This window comes from Coturnix japonica, chromosome 16, assembly GCF_054131305.1.
Source record: "Coturnix japonica strain WE chromosome 16, WE-NBRP24, whole genome shotgun sequence".
Lineage (NCBI taxonomy): Eukaryota > Metazoa > Chordata > Aves > Galliformes > Phasianidae > Coturnix > Coturnix japonica.
The window spans coordinates 4,064,609-4,087,192 of record NC_140678.1 but is presented as its reverse complement, the minus strand read 5'-3'; the positions used below and the strand labels follow the sequence as shown (position 1 = coordinate 4,087,192).

General features: G+C 44.6%; 1 protein-coding gene and 2 non-coding genes across 5 annotated transcripts; 1 reads left to right on the top strand and 2 right to left on the bottom strand.

Moving 5' to 3' along the window:
* Positions 1–284: 284 nt before the first annotated feature.
* Positions 285–21,701, bottom strand: DPP9 (dipeptidyl peptidase 9). 3 transcript variants are annotated; one of them, XM_015886548.3, is made up of 21 exons: positions 21,491–21,701; positions 19,813–19,900; positions 16,905–17,155; positions 13,708–13,820; positions 12,525–12,698; positions 12,158–12,326; positions 11,881–11,994; positions 11,449–11,577; positions 10,895–10,956; positions 10,280–10,380; positions 8,838–9,015; positions 7,902–8,067; positions 7,724–7,803; positions 4,922–5,074; positions 4,585–4,720; positions 4,077–4,222; positions 3,646–3,792; positions 3,340–3,492; positions 2,613–2,755; positions 2,156–2,267; positions 285–1,670 (listed from the first exon to the last, which is right to left on the bottom strand). In XM_015886548.3, the coding sequence occupies exons 2-21, from the start codon at positions 19,866–19,868 to the stop codon at positions 1,578–1,580; spliced, it is 2,676 nt and encodes an 891-aa protein (XP_015742034.1). In that variant the 5' UTR covers positions 19,869–19,900; positions 21,491–21,701; the 3' UTR covers positions 285–1,577. The 3 variants fall into 3 exon arrangements, with proteins under 3 accessions (XP_015742034.1, XP_032296840.1, XP_085374051.1); XM_032440949.2 differs by lacking the exons at positions 19,813–19,900; positions 21,491–21,701 and adding an exon at positions 17,545–17,650; XM_085517925.1 differs by lacking the exons at positions 10,280–10,380; positions 10,895–10,956; positions 11,449–11,577; ... (5 more) ...; positions 19,813–19,900; positions 21,491–21,701 and adding an exon at positions 9,431–9,570.
* Positions 21,702–22,011: 310 nt separating this feature from the next.
* On the top strand, positions 22,012–22,083 carry TRNAG-UCC (transfer RNA glycine (anticodon UCC)). Its single transcript has one exon. It is a non-coding gene; the product is annotated as a tRNA-Gly (tRNA).
* A 309-nt stretch (positions 22,084–22,392) lies between these two features.
* Positions 22,393–22,465, bottom strand: TRNAV-CAC (transfer RNA valine (anticodon CAC)). The gene has a single exon. It is a non-coding gene; the product is annotated as a tRNA-Val (tRNA).
* Between the last annotated feature and the right edge of the window lie 119 nt (positions 22,466–22,584).

The window sequence follows — 22,584 nt, the reverse complement described above, 5'->3', positions numbered from 1 at the left end:
AGGGAGCCTCGCTCAAGGTCATGCTGTGCCTGAAAGGCAGAGCCAAGAACAGTCCAGGATTCCCAGCTCTCCACCCTGCAGCATCTTCAGTTGCTTCCTTTGAGGAACATCAGGGCTTTAACATTCTCTCCACTGGCTGACACAGAAATCAAATGAGGCACTTTGCTTTTACCACAGATGCAGCTTTGGCCATTGGGAGCCAGATGGTGCTTCCTCCCAAGCCTTCTCCCATACTCCAAAAAAAAAAACAAAAAAACAACACCAAAACCATGCCAACCAGTGCATCTCTTTCCAATATTTTAATGAGTTGCTACATTTTACACTCATAATTATAAAAGAATAAGAATCCATAAAAATATTTTCTTTTCATAATACGCACTTAAAATACTCCAGGGCAAGTCAATGTGGTTCATTTGGGTGTTGGATTTTTCTTCTCTTTTAGTCCCTGGCAGAACCCTTGGCTTGAGGGGGGGTACGTGCTCCCCTGAGGTGCAATTACTCAATCCCCCCTCCCCAGAACTGCAGTTCCTGTTGACCAGGAAAATAAGAACCAAAAGAAAGCATACGCTGAGTAGATGGGCAAGGGAAACAGTCACTGACCTGCAGAGAACTGAAGCACAGCCAATTTCAGTGCACATCTGAAAGCTCAAGGTTTCAGGGAAGGAGTAGTGGGATCAGGAAGCAGCATAAAGAATGAAGGGAGGAAGGATTTGCATAAATAGTATCCATCTCGTGTTGCCAAAAAAAAAAAAAAAAACCAAAAAAAAACAACAAAAAAAAAGCTGCTGTTATCTCCAGAGATGATCAGATGATCTCTGAGTGTAGCCAGCCGCCTCAGCTGCCGTGCTACCTTTTGGCACAACTCTGGCTGTGAGCGGCCATTAGAGAAAGGCATGAGAGGGCACTGTTACCAACCCCAGCCACTTCCTCCATCTGCTCTGCAAAATAAAACTGAGAAATAGAAACGACTAGTGTTGCATGCTTCTGTAGAGCTCTTCACATCCCAGGGCTCCACACTGCTGCAGCGGGGCCAGGACACAGCACCAGCAATGAGTTTCCCTGGGGCTTTAAACAATACGTTTTTCCCTCTTCCCTTCCACTCCTGGCTTAAGGCAGCTTGCTTATTCAGCTCTTTTATTTCCAACATAAGCACCGAGTTCTTGCAGGTAAGAATACAGGAACTGCAGAGGTGCAGCAGAAGGGAAAAGGATGGGTGACAGAGAGAGATGGATGCAAACCTCAGCCTTTGGAGATAGACCACTGTCTGTCAATCCCCAGGATAGAGGGAGTAGCAGCAAAAAAAAAAAAAAAAAAAAAAAAAATTATCAGGCTGGAAGAAAGAATTAGGATGAGCAGCTAAGCAGAGGCAGACCTCCAGCTTGGAAAGTGAAAGAAGGTGGCACTGTCCAAAGGGAAAGTACCTTCCACCCTCCTCCCTTACTCAGGGCAAGATACCCTGACATGGGCACCCAGCCATTTGTGCTCTGGGTTAGATGGCTGTCAAGGGAGGTGGTAGCGGCTGGGCACAGGAGGGGCGAAGTGAGCTGTCAGCGTCCAGTTTGCAGAGGCATGTGCTCTCAGAGGTATTCTTGTAGAAAGTGCAGCAGCGTGATTTCATAGTGCTCTCCTGACTCAGGGCACCGAATACTGTGTCTCTCGTTGGGGTAGATCTGTGCAGAATCAGAAATGAGACAATCAGGAGGAGCTGCTCGTTCAACGTGGACACGTCTCCCTCACCTTATGCCCAGTCTCCATCAGGACAAAGGAGTGCCAGGAGGGTGTAGAGCACCCAGCACTTTCACTTCACAGCAGTGATTTGCACTGCCGCTCTGCTCAGCAAGGCAGCCACCTCTGCTGCCATCAGCCATGTGAGACAGCAGTGGTGCCAGGGGAGAAGGAAAGTTCCAGACTTGAGGGCAAGAGCCGTATTTACAAACACTTTTAGACACAGGGCACATCAGCTAGCAATGAAGCAGTCACAGTGCCACCTCCCGGCCACCCCTTGGAATCAACTGAGGCATTTACTGTCAACTGTGTTACAAGAGCAGCAACCCGTGGAAGTATTTGCATCTACTGTTTCCCACACTCAAGGCAGGGAGCAGAAAACTATCTTTCTAGATTTAATTAACCTTCCAACTTCACCTGTTCCCCCTACCTGAAGCTGGTAAGGTTTTCCAGCCCGGATTAACTGTGATACCAGGAAGTTTGTGTGAAAAAAGTGCACATTTTCATCCAAAAAGCCATGGAGAATCAGCAATCGATTCGGCCTGAAGATGAGATGAGAGAGAATATGAGAATCCAAACAAAAAGCTCTCAAGCGAGTCTGAGCCAAGAGCTGCCATCTGGCAAACTAAAAAACTGATCAATGAGCAGGCAGCAGTCAAAGTAAGTTAATGCCACAGACATGATCTTCAACCTCTCCACCACTAGCAAAGGAGGCTGGAGATACGATGCCCCAGCCTGCCACAGAAAGCAGCAACCAGGCTCATGAGTTAAAGTAAAACCACCTCAGAATTCATCCGTTCTTTTGATATTCAGCAGAGGTGCAGCTGATGGCACAACTCAGCATCTGGGAGCAGATTTTTAGCAGACAACAGCCCCTCAGTACTCACTCATTGGGAAGCTTTTCTACATGTAATGCCACAGAGCCAGCCTCATAACCTTGCTGGTTGTTTTCTGGGATATCCATGTACCGCTCAGTATACCCGGTGTCATATGCCATCCAGACTGTGACAGGAGCACCTGCTATAGCAATCTGTCAAACAAATAGGTGGCAGGAGACAACTTCAGTTATCAAGTGCTAAAGAGCTCAAGTATTCTTTGTTTCCCTGAAGAGGGAGAGGAAAAAGAAAAAAGCTTTGGACAATTCTGTCACTCAGACCAGGATTCTTCCACAACAAACCCACATAAAACCCAGATTCCAACTCATGCTGTTTCTCTTGTAACCAAAATCAGGCAGATTCCACCCTAACAGCACTAAAGGCTTCCATCTTTCAAGGAAGACGAGTGGAACAGATGCAGAAACCTGCTGTAGACTTGGGAAAGGCATTAGGAATAGTGTATCAATCATCTCATTGGACAGTACGCCAAGTCCTCCACCAGTAGGCTCTGCGGTGTGACTCCATCCCAGAAACCCCATCCTCTTTTATGTCTCAGAAAGTACAATCTGCAAGCAGGATGCAGGGCTGTATGCAAGAGCTACAGGCAGGCAGGACTGAGAGACACTTTCACCTGGCTTTTTTGCTTGATGCTTCTGATGGACAACTCCAGATACTGAGAGCTACAAAAGCTGAGAAAGCTAATAGTCCCGAGATAATGCTCCACCACATCTGGACTTACCTTGAAGACATTGGGTTTACAGATGAGACCCATGAGGGAGAGAAAACCCCCATACGACCAGCCATGTATGGCTACTCGACTTAAGTCGATAAACCCGTATTTTTCTGCTACATAATGTAAACCTTCCACCTGGTCCTCTATCTCCACCTGACCCTAAAGAGCAACAACAACAAAAAATGAAGTTAGTGGCTTTATAAGCCTAAAAACTTAAGGAACCAATATGGCACAAGTAACACTCATGCAGGCATACGCTCAGTCACGTAGCCTTTGAAAAAGGAACAGAGATTAATCAAAAAAGTACATTACCATTTGGTTTTTCAGGGCCCCTTCAAATCTGAGTCCTCGCTGGCATGAACCCCTTCCATCTATCACTACCACAGCATAACCTAGAGATGCTAGTGTGTTTAGACGTAAGTATTTGATCCCTTTAAAGGAATTATTCACCAGCTGCACCTGCAGAAGGTAGAGAAGTTTCAGAACCAAGAAGCTGCCTTCTACTATCTTCCTCTGTCTGTCTCACTACACAGGATGGTGAGCAGGACAGCAGCCACTAAACAAGCTACCAGAGACAGATAAATCAGTCTAAATGCTTAAAAAAAAAAAGTCATCTGAGGTTTGAGGTTAAGGTCAGAACAGAGGTCCGGTTTAAGTCCTGACACATGACTGAGCTACACAGAACTCCGCTCTGGACAGCAATCCCATGGTCATCACCAGCAGTCAACTGTCTGGACTGTTACCTGAGGGCCTCCATACACAAATAGCACGGTGGGATGCTTCTTCCCAGGCTGGACATCATGTGGTTTGTAGACCATTCCGTAGAGTTCAACATCTGACTGAGTACGGAAGTGAAAGATCTCAGGTGGGATGTAATCTGGGGGACAACCTGCAGAAGAAAGTTCACATAATAGTAATGCAATAACTAACAGCATGCCATGCCCTGTCTCCTACCCAGCCTGAAAAATCTCATCCTGCTCAAACCTGACTCTTAGCCAGGGCTATTTCAATACCCAAACCATAACAAGACTAATCATTGCCTTTCAGAGAAACCTCCCACTCAGAAACAACCAACCTCTACCTGCCTACATAGGGCAGAAGGACATATGTACAGAGAATGGATCACCCATGAACACATATTCAACTGAGAATCTTCTAATAAGGCATTCTGTGCTGTAACTGTAAGACATGACAGGTTAAGAACAGATATGGGTCAAATAACCCAGCAGTGACAAACTGTGCAGGACTTACTGGCTGCCTCCATCATGCTAGCCCAAAACTTGGGTTGCTTATGTAGTGGATCATCATCGGAGCCACTGAGCTTGTAGACATGCACACAAGGTGGAGTGCTCACGCTGCTGTAGTGGCTGATGAACATGTCAAAATTCTACAGGCGGAAGAGGAAGAGTTAAGGGATCAAGGTCTTTCACTTCTCACAACCAGCCTCCTCTATGCTGCTCTTAGATGAGAGCTCCCACATCTCAACCAAGACAAAAGCCTCAGTAATCATTACATGACTCACTACCATTCCCTGTCAGACAGCAGACAAGTGCATCTTACGTCCAAACAAGATACAAAAACAACAAACCTGGCTCATAGAACAGCTGTGGGAGAAGCCTGGTATGGTAAGTCGCACAATTTCTCCAGGAGACTCATAGCTGACTACATAGAGATGGTGCTCCAATGGGGTGTCCTTCGTGCCTTGGAAATATACCAGCTTCGTAGCCTCATTGACCCAGATCTACATGAAGAAGAGCGGGCTTGTTGACAGAAGGATAACATCTACTGCTCCTTTTTTCATTCAGGCTGTCCCAAGGCTTAACACCAACAGACTGTGACAGACTACTTACATCACTGGTAACATACACAACATCCATTTATATGATAGGCTAGAGTACACACACGTAGCACTTATGGATAACTGTTTGTAATCCAATCACAGAATCACAGAATTATCAAGGTTGGAAAAGACCTAGAAGATCATCTAGTCTAACCATTGCCAATACTTCCTAGCTAAATCATATTCATCAATACCACATCCAAACGTTTCTTGAACACTCCCATGGTCGGTGACTCCACCACCTCCCTGGGCAGTGCATTCCAATGCCTGACTACTCTTTCCGAAAAGTAATACTTCCTAATGTCCAGCCTGAATCTCCCCTGATGCAGCTTAAAACCATTCCCTCTAGTTCTATCACTGATTACACGAGAGAAAAGGCCAATCCCCAGTTCACTAGAACCCCCCTTCAGAAAGTTATAGAGAGCTATAACGTCTCCTCTGAGCCTTCTCTTCTCCAGGCTGAACAATCCCAGCTCCCTCAGCCGCTCCTTGTAAGGCCTGTGCTCCAGACCCCTCACCAGCTTTGTAGCCCTCCTCTGAACGCGTTCCAGGGCCTCAATGTCTTTCTTGCAGTGAGGGGCCCAAAACTGAACACAGTACTCGAGGTGCGGCTGCACCAATGCCGAGTACAGGGGGACAATTACCATCCTGTTGCTGCTAGTAACACTGTTTCTGATGCAGGCCAGGATGCCGTTGGCCTTCTTGGCCACCCGGGCACACTGTCGGCTCATGTTCAGCCGAGCATCAATCAGTACCCCCAGATCCATTTCCTCAACACAGTCCTCTAGCTACTCCACCCCAAGCCTATAGCACCGCCTGGGGTTGTTGTGGCCAAAGTGCAGGACCCGGTATTTGGTCTTGTTGAACCTCATCCCGTTGGCTTCGGCCCAGCTTTCCAGCCTGTCCAGATCCCTCTGCAGGGCCTCTCTACCCTCAGGCAGATTGACACTCCCTGCCAATTTGGTGTCATCCGCGAACTTACTGAGGGTGCACTCAATGCCCTCATCCAAGTCATCAAGAAAGATGTTGAAGCAGACAGGCCCCAGCACTGACCTCTGGGGAACACCACTCATGACTGGTCTCCAACTGGATTTAACTCCATTTACCACCACTCTCTGGGCCCGGCCAGACACCTCAGTCGAGAGTGTATCCATCCAAGCTACAGGCTGCCAGCTTTTGTAGGAGAACAGCATGGGAGACAGTGTCAAAGGCTTTGCTGAAGTGGTGATAGGTTTTTTTTGTTTGGTTTGGTTTTGGTTTTTTTTTTTTCTTTTTGGGGGGTTAGTTTTGTTGGTTTTTTTTTTTTGTTTTTTGAGCATTTGCTTATTAAGTAGCTTAATAAAACTGAACTCTTTTTGCTATTTAAACTAAAAGATTCTGTGCTTAACTATGGTGTCCTCCCACAGCATGTCTGGCATTTTAGGGGTATACATGTATCGTTCCCATCAATTGTGATAATGAACTCCCATCTGTGGAAGGAACAGTTTAATAGCCTTAGCAATACCAAACTTCATGTCACATTAAAATAACTTCTCAATGTCCACACACATCAGTTTCTAAAATCCACCTGAGTCAGCCAGGAATAGAGGTGACAGCTTTTAAATACCGCACTGATCCAGCAACAGAAACTGAACTATCTGTACCTTACAGTTTCCAAATGCTGAAGCTCAAGTGCTCTTTCTAGCTAACATAGTTTGAAGAGAACTGCAGACAGTACAACAGGGAAGCAATATCCAACCCAACTAACCAGGAAAACAGGTAGGACCCTGTGGAGCAACAAATGCATCAAAATAATAGCTACTAACACAATTTTAGACATAGCACATGCAGGAAAAAGCTGTGGACAAAATCAACAGCATGTACAGTGAGAATCCACATGGGGAGGGACAGCAGGTTAATTGCAGATTGAAAAAAAAAGCTGCAGAAACCAATTGCACAAAGCTGTAGGCTTTTTTGAAAGTGTGAAGTGAAAATCTAGATTAATTGGGAATGAACAGACATGGCCTTCATTTTGACAGAAATCACCTGGGAGCATTAAAGATCAGATTCAGAGTTAATTCCTAAAGCAAAATAGAACAAGGCTATACAACATAAAACAGATACACAATTCCTTCATATTCTAAATTGCTTTATATTCCCCAGCTGCGTTCTTCCTGAAGGGATTAGCTGGAGACCATTTTAAGCACTAGAACATACTCCCAGTTCACAAGTACTCACTGAGGTTAAAGGCTTCAGCAAAGACAGTAAAGCCCAAGCTTCTCCACAAAAAGTTCTTTGTTAATGCCAAACATCACAATTGTGTCCATTTTTATGGCTTGCCTCACTCATGGGATTGACTTAAAGAGCAATCTGAAGTCTGATTAAAAACATAATCAATTCAATGTGCACTGTACTACAACACTTCTGGGGAAAGCACAGGCAGCAATGAAATTTAAAAAGAAAAATAAAAACACAGAATTAAGTAGTTCCAGTTGATTCCAGGTGTAACAGCCTAGACTGTGGACACATAAGGCAGAACTGGGTCACACTACAACAGAAACTAACCATTACCTTTGATCCATGCCTTGCCAGCACCTCCCATTCTCCAGCAGTCAGGGCAACCTCCTCTTTGATAGGACATTTGAAATCGTCTAGAAGAAAAGATGTGAAAGTAAATAATCTTCCCCAAAGGACAAAACAAGCAAAGTGAGCCCATAAAGCTGATTCACTGTCAATGTACAGATCTTACCCTCACTGTGGACGTATGGTTGTACCCAGTCATAGCTGCCTTGCTTTAGGACCACTGTGACTCTGTACAGGTGACAAAAACCTGTTTTGCATTCGTTGGCTCGGATAAAGCAGAGTTCTTCTTCCTCTCCTTCAGGTTGGATGAAAGGATAGAAGATATCATGAACCTGTCACATGAGACAAGAGATTCCTGAGTGATTTCTTTTGACAGAACAATGCACAGCCAGCCAATGGATAGGGTAATAAATTACTGTGCTATCAAACAGAAGGAGCTGGGCAGGGTCAAATACCTCAGACGAGCTGCCAGTAATAAAAAGCAATTCTATACTTTCCTATTATCACAAAATGTTGTGCCTGTGCAAAATAATGTGTACTCTGAGCTCTTTGTGACTATCAGCAAAGCAGCATCCACCAGTCATGCCTCTGAGTAATACAACTCAGCTAAGTGTGTCCCATTCTGACACCTTGCGAATGCCAGTTTGAACTTCAGGTCCCTTTGCCACTTCAGCACCAATGTTAAAAGCTCAAATTTATTTCATCACCTACCTAAATATGTTTAAATTCCACAGATTAGGGTTGCTTTTATCCCAAGAAGCTATTTATCTTCTAATCACCCCTAAGAGAACTGCAGGGTTACACACAGAAAGGCTGGTGTCCTAAATGCCTGCCTTCACTGAGAATGCCAGCAAGGATTAGATGAATAGCTTCATCTGCAAGATGGTGGTAGGATTCTCTTATGTTTCAACGTTGAGTGCATGGCAGTCCTTCTCAGAGCTTTATCAGACCTCCTGAACTAACACCAAATCTGACAACACTGACTAGCAAAGCAGTCTGCTGGAGCATGGGCTAAGCTGGACGCACAGCCAACACATAAACAGTTAACTGTAGGGAAGAAAGGGACAAGCCTGTACTCTCCTCCCAGCCCCAAGCTGCTTACATTTATCCACACATCAGTGATTTCTTCATAGATAACAAAAGGTTGAACATTTTCTGGCACAGTTTTGGCAAATTCAGCACGCTGCTCCTCATTTTCTGGGACTGGAATAAAGAGTGCTGGAGGCAAAAGGACAAGTTGCAGCCGCTGCTGAGGTCTGTCTAGGAACATAGCCCAAGCACTGGGGAAAGAAGTTGGAAGTAAAGGTCAGTATCACAAAATAGATGTCACTTTCTAACACTCCGAACATGCTTTCCTTTTTCTCCCACTGGCAGAAGGGAGTGAGACATCTGAATGCAAAGCTTTTCTTATCACAGCTTCTTTCTAATCACCTGGAAGCTTTGCCAACAAGTATGTTTTGCCAGACATCTCTGGTGTTTCACAGGGGTATCATTCAGATGACATGTCTGACACATTGGGCAGAGTGTCTGTCCCAAGAGACCTGGTAGGGTCTCCAGAATGCAACATTTCCTTGGTCAGCCCTTCCACCAAGAAGCACTGTTTATTTTCTAGTGAGCTTCCGAGATCAAGAGAAGCTAAAGTTATTCATTTGTAGGTCTCTGTTGTACACTGCACTAGCAGGGAAAGGCACAGACCTAAGACAACTGCCAAGTGAAGGAGTCGCTTCAGTCTCAGCCTTGTTCCTCTCCAAGGAGAGTCATTTGAAGTGGTGCTGCACTGCAGGCCTCTCAACATGGCAGATGGCAAGCCACTGCTGCACAGTGCGGCTACCCCAAGGTCTGGAAGTGCATCAAGGGAAGTTTCATCATCATCACAGACTTTCAGAAGAGCCAGTTACCCCCTGCACAGTGACTGCAGATTTCATGAACTGATATATTCAGCACATTTTTCTAAACTCTGGTGCAGAACACAGGAGTCACTGATGAAATTACCTTCTGTAAAACTGTATGAATTCAGTTTCCAAAGCAGATAGTTATTAATTACAAATTACAGTGGTCACAGAGCAACTCTTCGCACGTATGTGCTGCACAACATGGAAACTGCCCACGTTCCTGTGACATATTTGCATTGATCACAAACAGGACCAATGGACAACAATAAAACTGCTTACTGTACATCCTCATTTTCAACAAGAACTATGTAGTATGGGTGCTGTACATCTTCTACCCAAAATAATTCACTAGGACTGCATACTTGGGCTGTCATTTAACTTTGTGGTTGTAGCTCTGCCTTAAAACCCACAGTCTGTCATCTGGGTCTACATCTGATTATCTTCTATCAGTTGGGTGTTAAAACACTGAAGAAACTCAATAGCCTTACACCATCTGTGACACAGCTTTAAGAGCTGGTGAAGATAACATTATAAACCTGGCTTCAACATAACACTATCTATTGTATGGCTACAACACCACACAGTCCTGAAGGCCTGTGAGAGTTTACTATGGAAGCCCTTGCCAGCATTATTTGGAAAAAAACTTATGTACTATTTGCCATCTCGAGTCCATCCAGCACGGGCAATGTACTCCACAGTCGGGAATAATGCAGCAAATGGTTGCACCAGCTCCTTGTCTTGAGCACACACGATCTGCAGCAAAAGAAAGGTCCAATATCAAATCACACCGTTACCAGGCCTTCTACTATGGAAGCTCAGAAACAGGAGAATAAGGAAGTTGTAACTATGGCAGGCTTCAGCAAGGGGAAGCAAACCTTAGCAAGGGGAAGCAAACCTTTCTACAAACTGGCAAGAACAGAAGAAGAAACAAGTTTCAAAGCACCATGATTTTGGCACCCAGCCACAGAAAAGGATACAACTGTGGAACTAAGCCCACCATTAGATCCAATTTTAACCCTGCAAGTTCCACCACTGATGCTATGGTAAGTCAGGTTTCTCACCTCCCTCCCCTCTGCCAGCTGCCTCTTAAGCAGCCTAATACTTTTTAGCCTATCAAAAGTTTCTTTTTCTAGTTACCCACATTCAAGAATTGGATGCTACAAGAGGAAGAAAAGCTAATGCTCACTGATTCTTAAGTGGCCTCTTAATTCTAAACAACTCCAGAAGCAGTCAACCTTCCAGAGCAATAATAAACTCTGTGACTTACCTTACCCTTGCTATCTGTTTTAAATTCTGCCAGTTTTAACGTAATCTTGGGGTTTTTGCTGCCTGCAAAAGAGTGACAGAACATCAAGATGACAAGCCTGAACACTCCAAGATTACACTTGCTACAGCTTCTAGACAGGTACCAACTATGGTCCTGCTAAAATGGCTGGAAGTCAACATAAAAATATGAAATTATGAATGCAAACACTACTGTGTTCAAAAGAGGCATTTTGGGTGTTTGAGAAATTTGTTTTGGCTCTTCCTGGGTAGATGCACACATTCTCAAGAAGTGATTAAAAATATATTCCAGAACATGCCATCAGAAATATTTCATTTTCTCAGCAATACTTTCATTTAAGATGAACTTCAAATCCCACTCCCTTCTGTAGAAAGGGAGTGGGCTCGGAGACTCAATTAGGCCTCAACATTTACAACCAGCTTCTACATCCCAGTAAGAACCTAGATTAATCATGTGATGTTTATAGCACAAATTCCACTGCTTTAGCCATCAGGAGCCAAAAACTGCATTAGCAGCCCCCACGGTACTTCACTTACCTGTCCTGGGGTACCGGTAGGAATCTGTTTTTCTCTCCTCCAGAGCAGGTGAAGGAACATGAATTATCTCCACTTCTGACTCATCTACTTCCTCATACAAGATTCGCAGTGTTTTTAAATTTTCTGAACCTAGGAACAGATAGTAGGCATGCATGCTACAGTGCTTTCCAATTGTTTCCAGCTTGCCCATAGCACTACAGAAGTCCACTCTGATGCAAAAGTTTTCTTTATCTCCCATATAATTACAGCTTCAAGTAACCATGAGCAAATACTCCTCTGAGCATAATTATACCCCCTCAGTGTTATGTTCCTTCCGGCAGCCTCCCCAGAAAAAGATCAAACCCAGCCAAAGGAAAACCATGCTCAAAACTTAATTTACAGCAGCGGCCAGCAGTAGTAATAGTGTCAGAATTTGATATGCAGAACACTGACCTTCTATGGAAGATGTGGGACACCACCAATAGCCTGTGAACCGATCAAATTCCTCCTGAATGACAAAAGTGGCTACACCAGCAGACTTAGGGTCATCAAGAACATTGGATAAGCCTGGAAAGGAGTAAAGAAGGAGGGCACTTACACTTCCTTGAAAACAAACAACTGATCCAGAAGAAAAGTGCATTTATGAGAAGTAAGCCATAAAGATATTAGCCCTTTCATCCACAGTTTTTATCAAAACTTCTTTTTGAATACAGTAAAAAGCACCAGTTACCTTTATGACAATATGTCATTCGCTTCTCCTCTCCTGTCTCTATATTTGCTACCCACAGATCATTGTTGTTAATGAATGAAAAGAAGGCAGGGTCTGCAGGGCAAATCTTGGGATCCATTCGTGGCCCTGTACACTGAGTCTTGATCTCCAGAGGCTTCATTGGAGACACCTACAGCAACAGAAACACAAACAGTTGTGTACCAAATCAACAACCAGTTTCACACTTAAAGACCTACTGCCCACAAAACGAGGGCACAGTCCTAACAGGACACAAGAGAAATGACCATAACCAAACAAATAAACATGTGCAGCTGCTACCAACCAAAACCACTTCAGATGTCATTCACAGCTTTATTAGCAAACTCACCATGAAACCATTCTTGCCCCCATCTCGGCAATGAAAGAGGCTGTTGCTGGCCTGGAAGAGGAACAGGCCACTTTCACTGTGGAAATCATAAGATGTTATACCAAAGACACCAAGTCTCTTGCGCTCTCTTAAGAGTTCTTCTTCTCTAGAATACATCCCATGATGAGGGGTTGCCTAGTATTGAAATAAAAGAAAATTTTTAAAAAATTGAAAGGAGAGAAACTTCCACAGAGCAGAAAGGCTTTTGAACTGCCATCAGGTAGTCTCTAAATGCTCCAAAATACAATTCACCAGCCCCAGTCAGTAGTCTTACCATAAGGGTCCTTCCACAAAACTGTATTCTAGACTACAAGTGTGCCCCAGTAGGACTAAACTAACTGCAAGCCCCAAAGTTCTCTTTACATAAGAGACAAATTGCCAGCCTACCATTTCTGCGGTTGGCACTTCAGTATTAACTGAGGATAGCTGCACTTGCTCTGCTTATGCAAATCAGATGTAACCACTTAACTTAACAACACTATCTACAGCCCTTCACAAACAGTTTCCATGTCAGATACTGCACACAAAACCTCCTCCCGGGATCTTGAATTACCCTGAAGGGGACTAGCAATCCAAATAGGGTCAAGACTGCTGAATTCTTTTCCAACAGGAAGCTTTCCAGAAAGGAAGACAGACCAATGCCCTGCACCCCCTTGCTCCTTAATGCTTATCAACAAAAGACACAATGATAGAAGAAAAGGGGGATTTCACCCCCTTACCAGTTCTCTTGCAACAGAGCATAGGACAGAAGCAGCTGTTTAATAGTTTTCCCAGCCTCCTTAAAAGCAGAAAAGGCGGGAGGAATTACAACAAGCCTGTTAACAAGCATCTGAAGAGACCAGACAAGGCACAGAGGAAAGGTGCGCTGTAGTAATAGCTTGTGGTTTGCAGTGGATCACCTGCTAGTTTACAGGGGCTTCTTTACTAAGTTACCCCTTTGCTTGCCACATCACCTGCTGTTTCATACTCACTAGCAGGAGCACACACAGGTGCCTATCTCATATTATGAAATAAAGCAATCATCAATACAACATCCCTACCACTACCATTCCACGCTGCATAGCATGGTAGCACCATGCCAACCCCATATAATCAACCAATTTTCCCAGAACTATCAACTCAGGGTCTTCACACTTCTGCTTACCTGAAAGTGATCCAGCATCTGTTTCCATGACAAGAGCAATAAGGCCTCCTTCCGTACCTTTTTGGGAATCTCTGAGTAAAGAAGGGAATTTTCCCTGCTACCATATGGCATTCCTATTAAGAGGACAAAAACATCATCCCGTTTAAGATTAGTTACTGGACAAAGATGACTCAGATCAGACTGAAACAAAGCCTTTATTAAGATAACTTTATTGCAGCCTCCCAGTACCTAAGGGGGACCTACAGGAAAGACCAGTTGGGACTCTATCAGAGACTGTGGTGACAGGACAAGGGGTAATAGTTTAGAACTAGAAGATGGCATGTTTAGATTACATATTAGGAAGAAATTCTTCACTTTGAGGGTGGAGAGGTACAGAAATATTTTCCAGAGAAACTGTGGATGCCTCATCCCTGGAAGTATTCAAGGTCAGGCTGGATGCTTTGGGCAGTCTGGTCCAGAAAAGGTATCCCTGTTCATGGCTGGGAGGCTGGGCTAAATCTTCCGTTGAATAGTTTCAACTGGAAGGGACCATTACTCTGTAACAGAGAGGTTAGGTGCGTCCAGTGGCTTGCACCAGCTGTAGTTCCCAAACAGTTCTCAACCCAAATACAAAATACTCTCTAACTTCATTAGCTTTAAAATGATATTTCCCTAGTCAAGATTTAACACTAACCAACCAACTTCAGAGTTGGTTACTTCAAACTTTCCTCTCTCTAGATTATTCAAGCCACACCCTAAGTCCGCTCTAAAAGAGCCACAGCCTGAGTGAGAGACAACATTATTCTCCACATTTCTCAGCCAAAAATTCACTGTGGGACCTAGTTCAGATCAATGCATTAGCCAACAAGAGGGACAGAAAAAAACTGAAAGCTCTAGAGAGCCCATTACAATGTGAAACTGCATATTACATAGTCAAGACATCTTGCAATCTTACATAAGCTTTTGATTATGGCCAAATCATATAAAGCTATTGGCCTTCGTCCAATTTCCAAATCAACGAAGAAAACGTAGAATATTCTGACACAGAGTTTGGCAGTTTCAGCAGAATCAAAGGCCATAAACTTGCCCTCTACATTGGCTTAAGTGATGCCCTGGGTAAGAATTTAGTACAGCAAATGTGCCCCAATACTGCTTACTCTGTAGGTATTCAGGGAGAACAAAAATGTCTGAGCCTGTTAACCTAGCTGTATAGTTACTTAAAACTGAGACAGTAGTAAGTGCTCAGGAAGCAAAGCAATATGTGAGCATATAATCCTCAGAAATACAGAGACACCAAAGATCTGAGTATGTGGTGTTTAATGTAAGCAGCATCTGCCATGATTCAACACAGAAGTGTACGGGGACAGCTCAGGAATAATTTAAGATGCCCAAACAGAACGAAGTGCAGATCGGAACTAATTACTATATACAGATATTTCACTCTTACATGACTGTGACCTGGACTTCATTTCTCCTTATTACATTAGTACTTCCTACAACAACCTCAAGTCTACAATCAATAAGCACTTACAAGAAAGATATTGCCTTCAACCTCAAGGACATTATACTGTGCTCCCAAGTGAAGAACAGCATTCAACCCCTACATTAAAACTCTTCAAATCCTACTCCTTGGCATATGATCACTAACAGTATTCACATAAAATTTTGGAAGTGCTACTCAGCACTGAGACAGTAATAGAAGGACAATGTTAAACATGAACTACTGAAATGGGTTCCAAGTATTTAACACACTGTACACAGCATGCAACTTAAAGGTGCTTATTATGGCAATAAAAAGAATAATCATTTCCACTTCATAAGAAATGGCTGAGAAGAGATAACTCATCATTACCCACCAGGTAACAATCTTAAGTTATGAGTCAATCTGCTCTATGCACAGTACTTTTGCAGGAAACACTGAAAGGACATTGGTACATCTTCATTTCTAGTTCTGGCTCGTGTTGAGTTACACCTGTGCAGAAAACCTACCACCACTAGCTGCTCTGGCTGCCATAACATACAACAGAAAATAAACAAAAAATACTGCAAATTAGCCACACAGAATTTTAATTCTTTAGTCATCCAAACTGTACCAAAGTCAACTTGGCTTTGAAAAACATTCTGTTTTAAATTAAGTCTCACTATTCAAACTCAACAAGAAAAGCATGCTAACTCAAGAAACTGCCCGCTATAGTAGCACTTATATAATAAGAATGTATAAGGGGCTGTAACAAATCCTCACTGACATACAGAAGCTGCTCAATCAAATCCTCAAATCCAGCATCCTACATTGACCCAGACTCAATTCAAGAAAAAAAAAGGAACAAAAAAAAAAAGTCAGAGTAACTTTCGGAAAGCAGCCAGCTATACAGAGTTGCACACTGGGAAATTTCTTTACTGGTCCAGTAAAGACCCGCTTATGCCCCAGAGCATAACAAACCCTTTACAGTCTATAAAGCTTCCCATGTTACTAACCACAAAATTATCCAAAATAGTTATATCCAAATATACGTGGTATCCAAAATACCACAAAAGTTACTAAAATCCAGCTCTCTGCCACTAATTACATGATAGTTCCAACTACAAGCATCCTGTTCAACACACTATTCTGCTGTCCTTCAATCTGACTGTATGGAAGGAGATTTCCCCATAAATATCAACAACAGTTAATTCCTCTTGACTCTTTTTCCATTCCCGACTCTCCAAAGCATCCTACCTATGTGCTGCTTAATAAAGCAGGGAGAAAATAAGCTGCTCTTGTGTGCACCTCCAAAACAGAACTTTTAACATATAGTTAGTAATTACTGACAGTGACTCGGAAAGCCTGGTTAATCCCACTCCTAACTCCAGAAACACAGGACAGTCCTGAGTTCAAAAAGCATCTCTTCTCTTACCCCATCCCCTGTACTGACCTGAGCTACCAAGTGAAAACTGCAGTCATACCTCTGTCACTAAACAGATCTCACTAGATAGCACTTTTTTCTTTTTTTTTGGCTAAGTATCCTGACTCTATGAAAGCCTGCGCTTACCTGAGACTGGAGAGGTCCCTGCTCAGTTCCAATTGCTACAAATTTGAGTGTGCATTCTTCTTGAGCACTGTTACCCAACCTCAGTTCCCTTATCTCAAACAGAAATATTTTCCATCCTTTTCCTCGTCTGTTTAAATTGGAAGCTCTCCCATAACATTTTCACACCCATTGTTTGGCATGTTAGCTTACCCAGGTAATAAAGACGATGAGAGTGAGGGCTGGACTCTTCGGTTTTCCGGACAAACTGGAAATCATGGGGAGCTTTGTTCACTATCATTCCTGAATACTTCCTGCTGCTGTGAATAATGTCACGCAGCCCATCCCAAGAATGCTTTTGCACCTGGAATTCAGAAGGCACATCCTCCATCTCGACCACTTCAGAATTGTCTGATAGCGTGTCCACTGCAGTCATTGTCTCTTCTCCAGAACTAGACAAAAAACTGAAGGAAGAGTTGAGGGGAAGAATTAAGCCTTAAAATCAAGCAGCCCATCTCCCATTCCATATCGAGTCCTATAAGCAAAGATACTAAGCCCAGAAGATTTATTACCAGGACTAGCTCTTGAAGTAGGCTGTTAAACACAATCCAAGTGGTAGATTCTCACACACACACACAAACAAAAAAAAATAATAAAATTAAAAAATCAGCATGACTCAAAGGAAAACAACCCAAGGAATTTGGACAGAAACTCATCAAGGCTATGACCTATGGTAAAGGCATATAAACTTCAGCCCTGGAACACCACATGAGTGAAGTCCCCTGCCTGCCCTGAAGGAAAGCTGGCACAACACTTTACGACCATTTAGGTTTAAATGCAGCAGCTCACTTACCTGAATAGCTACTCCAGCCAGGAACGATGACAAAACAGGAAGAAACAGTGCAATTGACTTTGTTGACCAGAAAGAAGACAGCAGTAAGAGACCCTTGTCATATCCTGCAAAATGTGGTACACACATTTCCAATCTAGCAGTTATTCAATGAGAGTCTACAAAAAGTACCTCCATGAGCAACTACAGTAAAACTGATTTGAGGAGATGTGGACTGACTTGCCCACAGCCAATGATGTAACATACTACAAAGCAGGAATGAGCCTAGGACTAGGAAAACCAGTTTACATCACCTCAGTAGAGGAGCTAGATTCCCCTGCACAAGGATATTTTAGTAGTTTTGGCCTGACCAGCCTATATCAGGGTGCATTTGGAAGAACATTACAGATAATTTCAGAATAACTTTGATTTACCAAAAAAAAAAATAAATAAATAAAAATAAAGAGCTAGGGCTAGAGAAGCTTGCTCCATGGAGACAGAATTGCTACCTTTGACTCAGCATCAAGATGGCAAACCAGCGACTAAGGATTAAACCAGAAAAGGCCTTGCTCTCTGCAACCCCAAGATGTACATTTTCAAATCAGGTATTTCTCAAATGCCACTTGTCACTGGGGATGGTCACTTGCATTCTGAGCAGAGAACTGCTTTTGAGATGCAGCTGTCATACCTATGTACTAAGCAGGAATTAAACAAAATCTTGAAGACTTCAGCCTCAAGAAGATGCACAGAGAGCTCTTTCCCAGTGAACAGAACCAAGGGAAAGGAAAATGGTTATAAATATCGGCACAAGAAAAATTTCACTCCTGTCCATTTTCTACCTTATTTTTGAGGAGACCCTTAAGCGTTCCTAGAGAATTCTCCATCATTCTCATCTCCAAACAACCAGCACCTAAATCCACAGCCTGCACATGAATAAGGAATATTTTCTAATATAAGCCAGGCTTAAAGTCCAAGGCCACAAGAGAAAACATGACAGGATATTCTAAGACAACAAGAGTGCCTTATGGCCTCAAGTCTATCTATCAACTATATTCAGGGTCTCCACTACAGCAACTAAAAATCACATCTTAAGGGGAAGGCATTGCCTATCAAAAACACATAATAGAAACACCATTCCGAACTGTTAGCTGAGTTCAATTCTCTCAACTCAGTCATACTGCAGGTCAAGGCAGTCGACCAAAACAATCTGGCTTTGGCTCAAGATACGTGACCCCTAGGCCACTTTCTCCTGGCCAGTGACACCTTCTCAGTCACTTTACTCACAAGGGAAAGTTACACTTTTAAGGACTCAAAATGGTCCACTCACCCTCACTACACAAATATAGTACTGATAACTGCCCCAAACTGAACAGGGCTCCCTTCCAAACTACATTTTCATGAATTTAAGATTCACCAGGTAAGCGAAAGGCACAACTTTTAGCTTGGTATTATTATAACCTTGGTGACTTTGACACTAGAACAGAGTAGTGGGAAAAGATAAATATCCATCCTCACCCTTAATCTGTAGCCAAAATTACATTAGTGTTGGAAAACGATAGCTAAAATGTTACGGAGTCTCATATAACTTAGGTTCTGACAATACCCAGGAGAAGGAAGATCCATTCATTTTGTCTATCACTACAGTCAGAACAAAACAGAACAAGAACTTGGCAGTACCACAAATGCAATAGAACTGGTTAGTATAAGGAGTAACTTGACTAATTGAAGTCAGAGTGAATTTTGGGATGAAATTGTTCAAAGAGGATTTCTGACCAAGATATCAATTTTAACAACCTTATTCTTAAACACTCCCAAAGCTTCCACATCAATAAATCTTGTATATGCTATAAAACTTACTAGAGACAGACTCTCCTTCGCAGACGTCACACTGAGGCACTGATTTAGATCACTTCCCAAAGCACTCAGCTATCCCTTGAGTGTCTCCAAAATCACTCAGGGTGCTTATTCCACCCAGCCAGGTTAGATACATCAGATATATATCTATCAAGATCTTTTTCAGAAGGAACAGATCAGTCTGAAGGCAACAAGCAAGTATAGGAAGACAGCAAGGGACAGTATGGGAAAAAATTGTAAAGCTTGGAATTGGAAACCAGTGAAATAAATCAACCTCCTGAGTCACTTCCTGGCCCACAGATCCTGACACAGAGCTCCCCAGGCAGAAAGACAAGCTTGGGATTTTTCAGAAACCTCATTCACTTGAAGAGGTGTTTATTGCTGTGTCCCACAGCACGTGGGGTGAATAAAGGCCCTGGAAGTACTTGGGAAACGTACCTTCTCCAACTTCCTGCAGTCTCGTTTTCCAGACGAACCCTCTTTATCTTCTGCATTAACTACTCAACAAGCTGGGCAGGACAGGAAACTAGGAAGGAAGAGGAAAAAAGCAAATTTCAAATAGCTGCAGCTTCCCCTGGCACCTTCCATAGGTCACATAAGCAGCTGAGTGCAGAGGCACAACTAAAACCCTTGTTTTGTGCTCTGCAATCCAAATCTGTTCTACCAACACGTTTCGGATACTAACAACCCAATCAAAACATGGAATTTTTTTCCCCGAACAGTGGAAATCCATGGCCTCTCTTCTTACAAAAGTTCTTAAAATCTGAGCTCTTTCTTTCATTCCCAAATCCCAAAATTTAGCATTTAGAAAAGAGAAAACACAAGTCTGATCAACACACTCACAAGAGTCAAACAAAGGACACTATAAGGTTCCAGACAGAGGATCAGCAGCCCCGCTACTGACAATATCATGGGCCCACACAGGACATCAAAAACAGATTTGTCTTCCAAGCCAGTGTGTTTCCCTCTGTCTGCATCAGCCTGATGCCACGGAACAAGCCTGACTCGCTACACAAACCTATGTTCTAAGAGCATTTGAAGGCACAATGTTCACTACCTCTCACAAAGATCTTTGTTTCCCCTTCTGGCTCTTAACAACAGACGCACCCCAGTCACTATCTGCTGCTGAGGCTGCTGGTCTACCCAGACACCCATTCGTCTATCTCAACCACACTCACAGAAGATTCAGAGAAACAAAGTGTCACGGAGAAGCCCCGAGCAGGGAAGTTACTGAATTGCAGAGGAGAACAAAGAGAGACTAGGAAGCAGCATCCAGTAATTTAAGGGCAATCTTCAATGCAAGCACAAAGGGCAACAAGAGCAGCGCTCAGGAATGCTGAGTAACCTGGTCTGATCTCATAGCTGGCCTGGCTGCAAGCAGAGCTTTGACTAGGGACTTCCTAAGGTCCCTTTTAATCTCAATTATTCTGTAATTTTTATGATTCAGAAACACAAGTCAACCCCACCCCCTCCCCCAAGAACGACGATGTCCTCCAATGCAAAACCCACAGAAAAGAGATGGAACCAAACAGACACAAGGGTTCAAAAAACTGAGGGGCCCGCAGGTGCCTTTGGGAAGAGCCATAGCACCACAGCCACCCCTCAGACACTATAAACGTGTCCGTGTCACAGACAAAAGGAAGCTTGAGTAGCTTCTTCAAAAAATAAAAGCAAGTGAGAGTGGAATAAAGCAGTGGGGACTTCCATGAAGAAAACTGAGCTTTGCTAAAGGCTGCAAGCGGTCACAGCCAGGCCCGGGGCAGGCGGCCCATTACACGGCTGCCCTTGCTGGAGGGAAGGCTGCACAGTAAACCCTAAAGCCCGGCAGATCCTCGTTCTCCCACCCCCAACCCTCCCGGGTTCAGCACACGCCCGACGGGGGAAGTGCTACCCACCGTTTTATGCAGCTCCCCAGCCCTGAGGGCTGCACTCCCCACCCTCCCCTCAGAGGGACCTTCCCCACTTCGCTTCTGGGGGACGAGGGAAGGGGCGGCGGCCTCCGGAATCTGTGGGGGTGAACGAGTTACGGGGGACCGGCAAAGGCCGCCCCGCCTCCCAGCCCCCCCCCGCCCTGGGGTCGCCCCTCACCCAGACCCCGGCCGCTCTCCTCACTCACCCCGGGACTCGGCGACCTCCCCCCCTCAGCGGGCGGACGGGGGGACGGCGGCGGCTCTTCTGCGGGGCGGGGAGGGGGGGAAAGGCGGCACGTCCGTCACTCCCACTCCATGCCGCGGGCAGCCCCGGAAGCGGGGTATGGAGCAGGGAGGGGGCGAGACGGGAGGGGGCCGCGGCCTGCCCTGCGCGCCCTTTCACCCGGCGCCGGAAGTGGAGCGCGCGCGCGTGCGGAGTGGGCTGCCAGGAGCGCGCGAGGGGCCGTACCAAGATGGCAGCGGGTGTGGGGCGGAGCCGCAGAGTGGGAGGGGAAGTTACTAGAGAGGGATACAGGGGGAACTAAGGGTGAAAACACAGAGCGAGCGTTTTTCTCTTCCCGAGATAAACCCTGAATGCATCTTCTTGCCCTCGTGGGGCAGCATTGCTGGGTACTGCAGCTCGATTCTCAGCCCCGTCGTGGGAATGGAGTGGTTGGGTTCACGTGGTGATGCTTAGTAGAGAAAGTGGGAGGACATTGAGCGTGGGGCGTTGGTGGTATAGTGGTTAGCATAGCTGCCTTCCAAGCAGTTGACCCGGGTTCGATTCCCGGCCAACGCAGCAGAATTTTTTTTTGTGTCTCTTTTTTCTTCCTTTCTGCTTCGCTCGTTATTTCGAAACTCACCCAAATCGTGTCTCGTCGCGCAGTTTTCCCCAACCGGGCGCTGGTGGTCACCAGCACTGCCAGTGGGATCTGTGCGCTGCCCTGCTGTGAGAGCGCGGTGCGGTATTTTCGACCCCAACTCTTACCAAGAGGAGCTGCGGGGCGTCGAAGAGCTGGGAGGAGATAAATAAAGCCGTATGAGGGATAAGGAAAAGAATGAAGAGAAGTAATGTGTTGAAAATATGACAATGAGAAAGGAAAACGAGTGTTTCCGCCCGGGATCGAACCGGGGACCTTTCGCGTGTGAGGCGAACGTGATAACCGCTACACTACGGAAACCTCAGGTACCCAAAACGTCCCGTCAGTGGGTGCTGTTCACACCACGCGGGTCGGTGGTGCTGGCGGTGCAGCCTCAACTCGGCAGCGGCACGTCGCTAAGAAACCAACACCAGCGAACC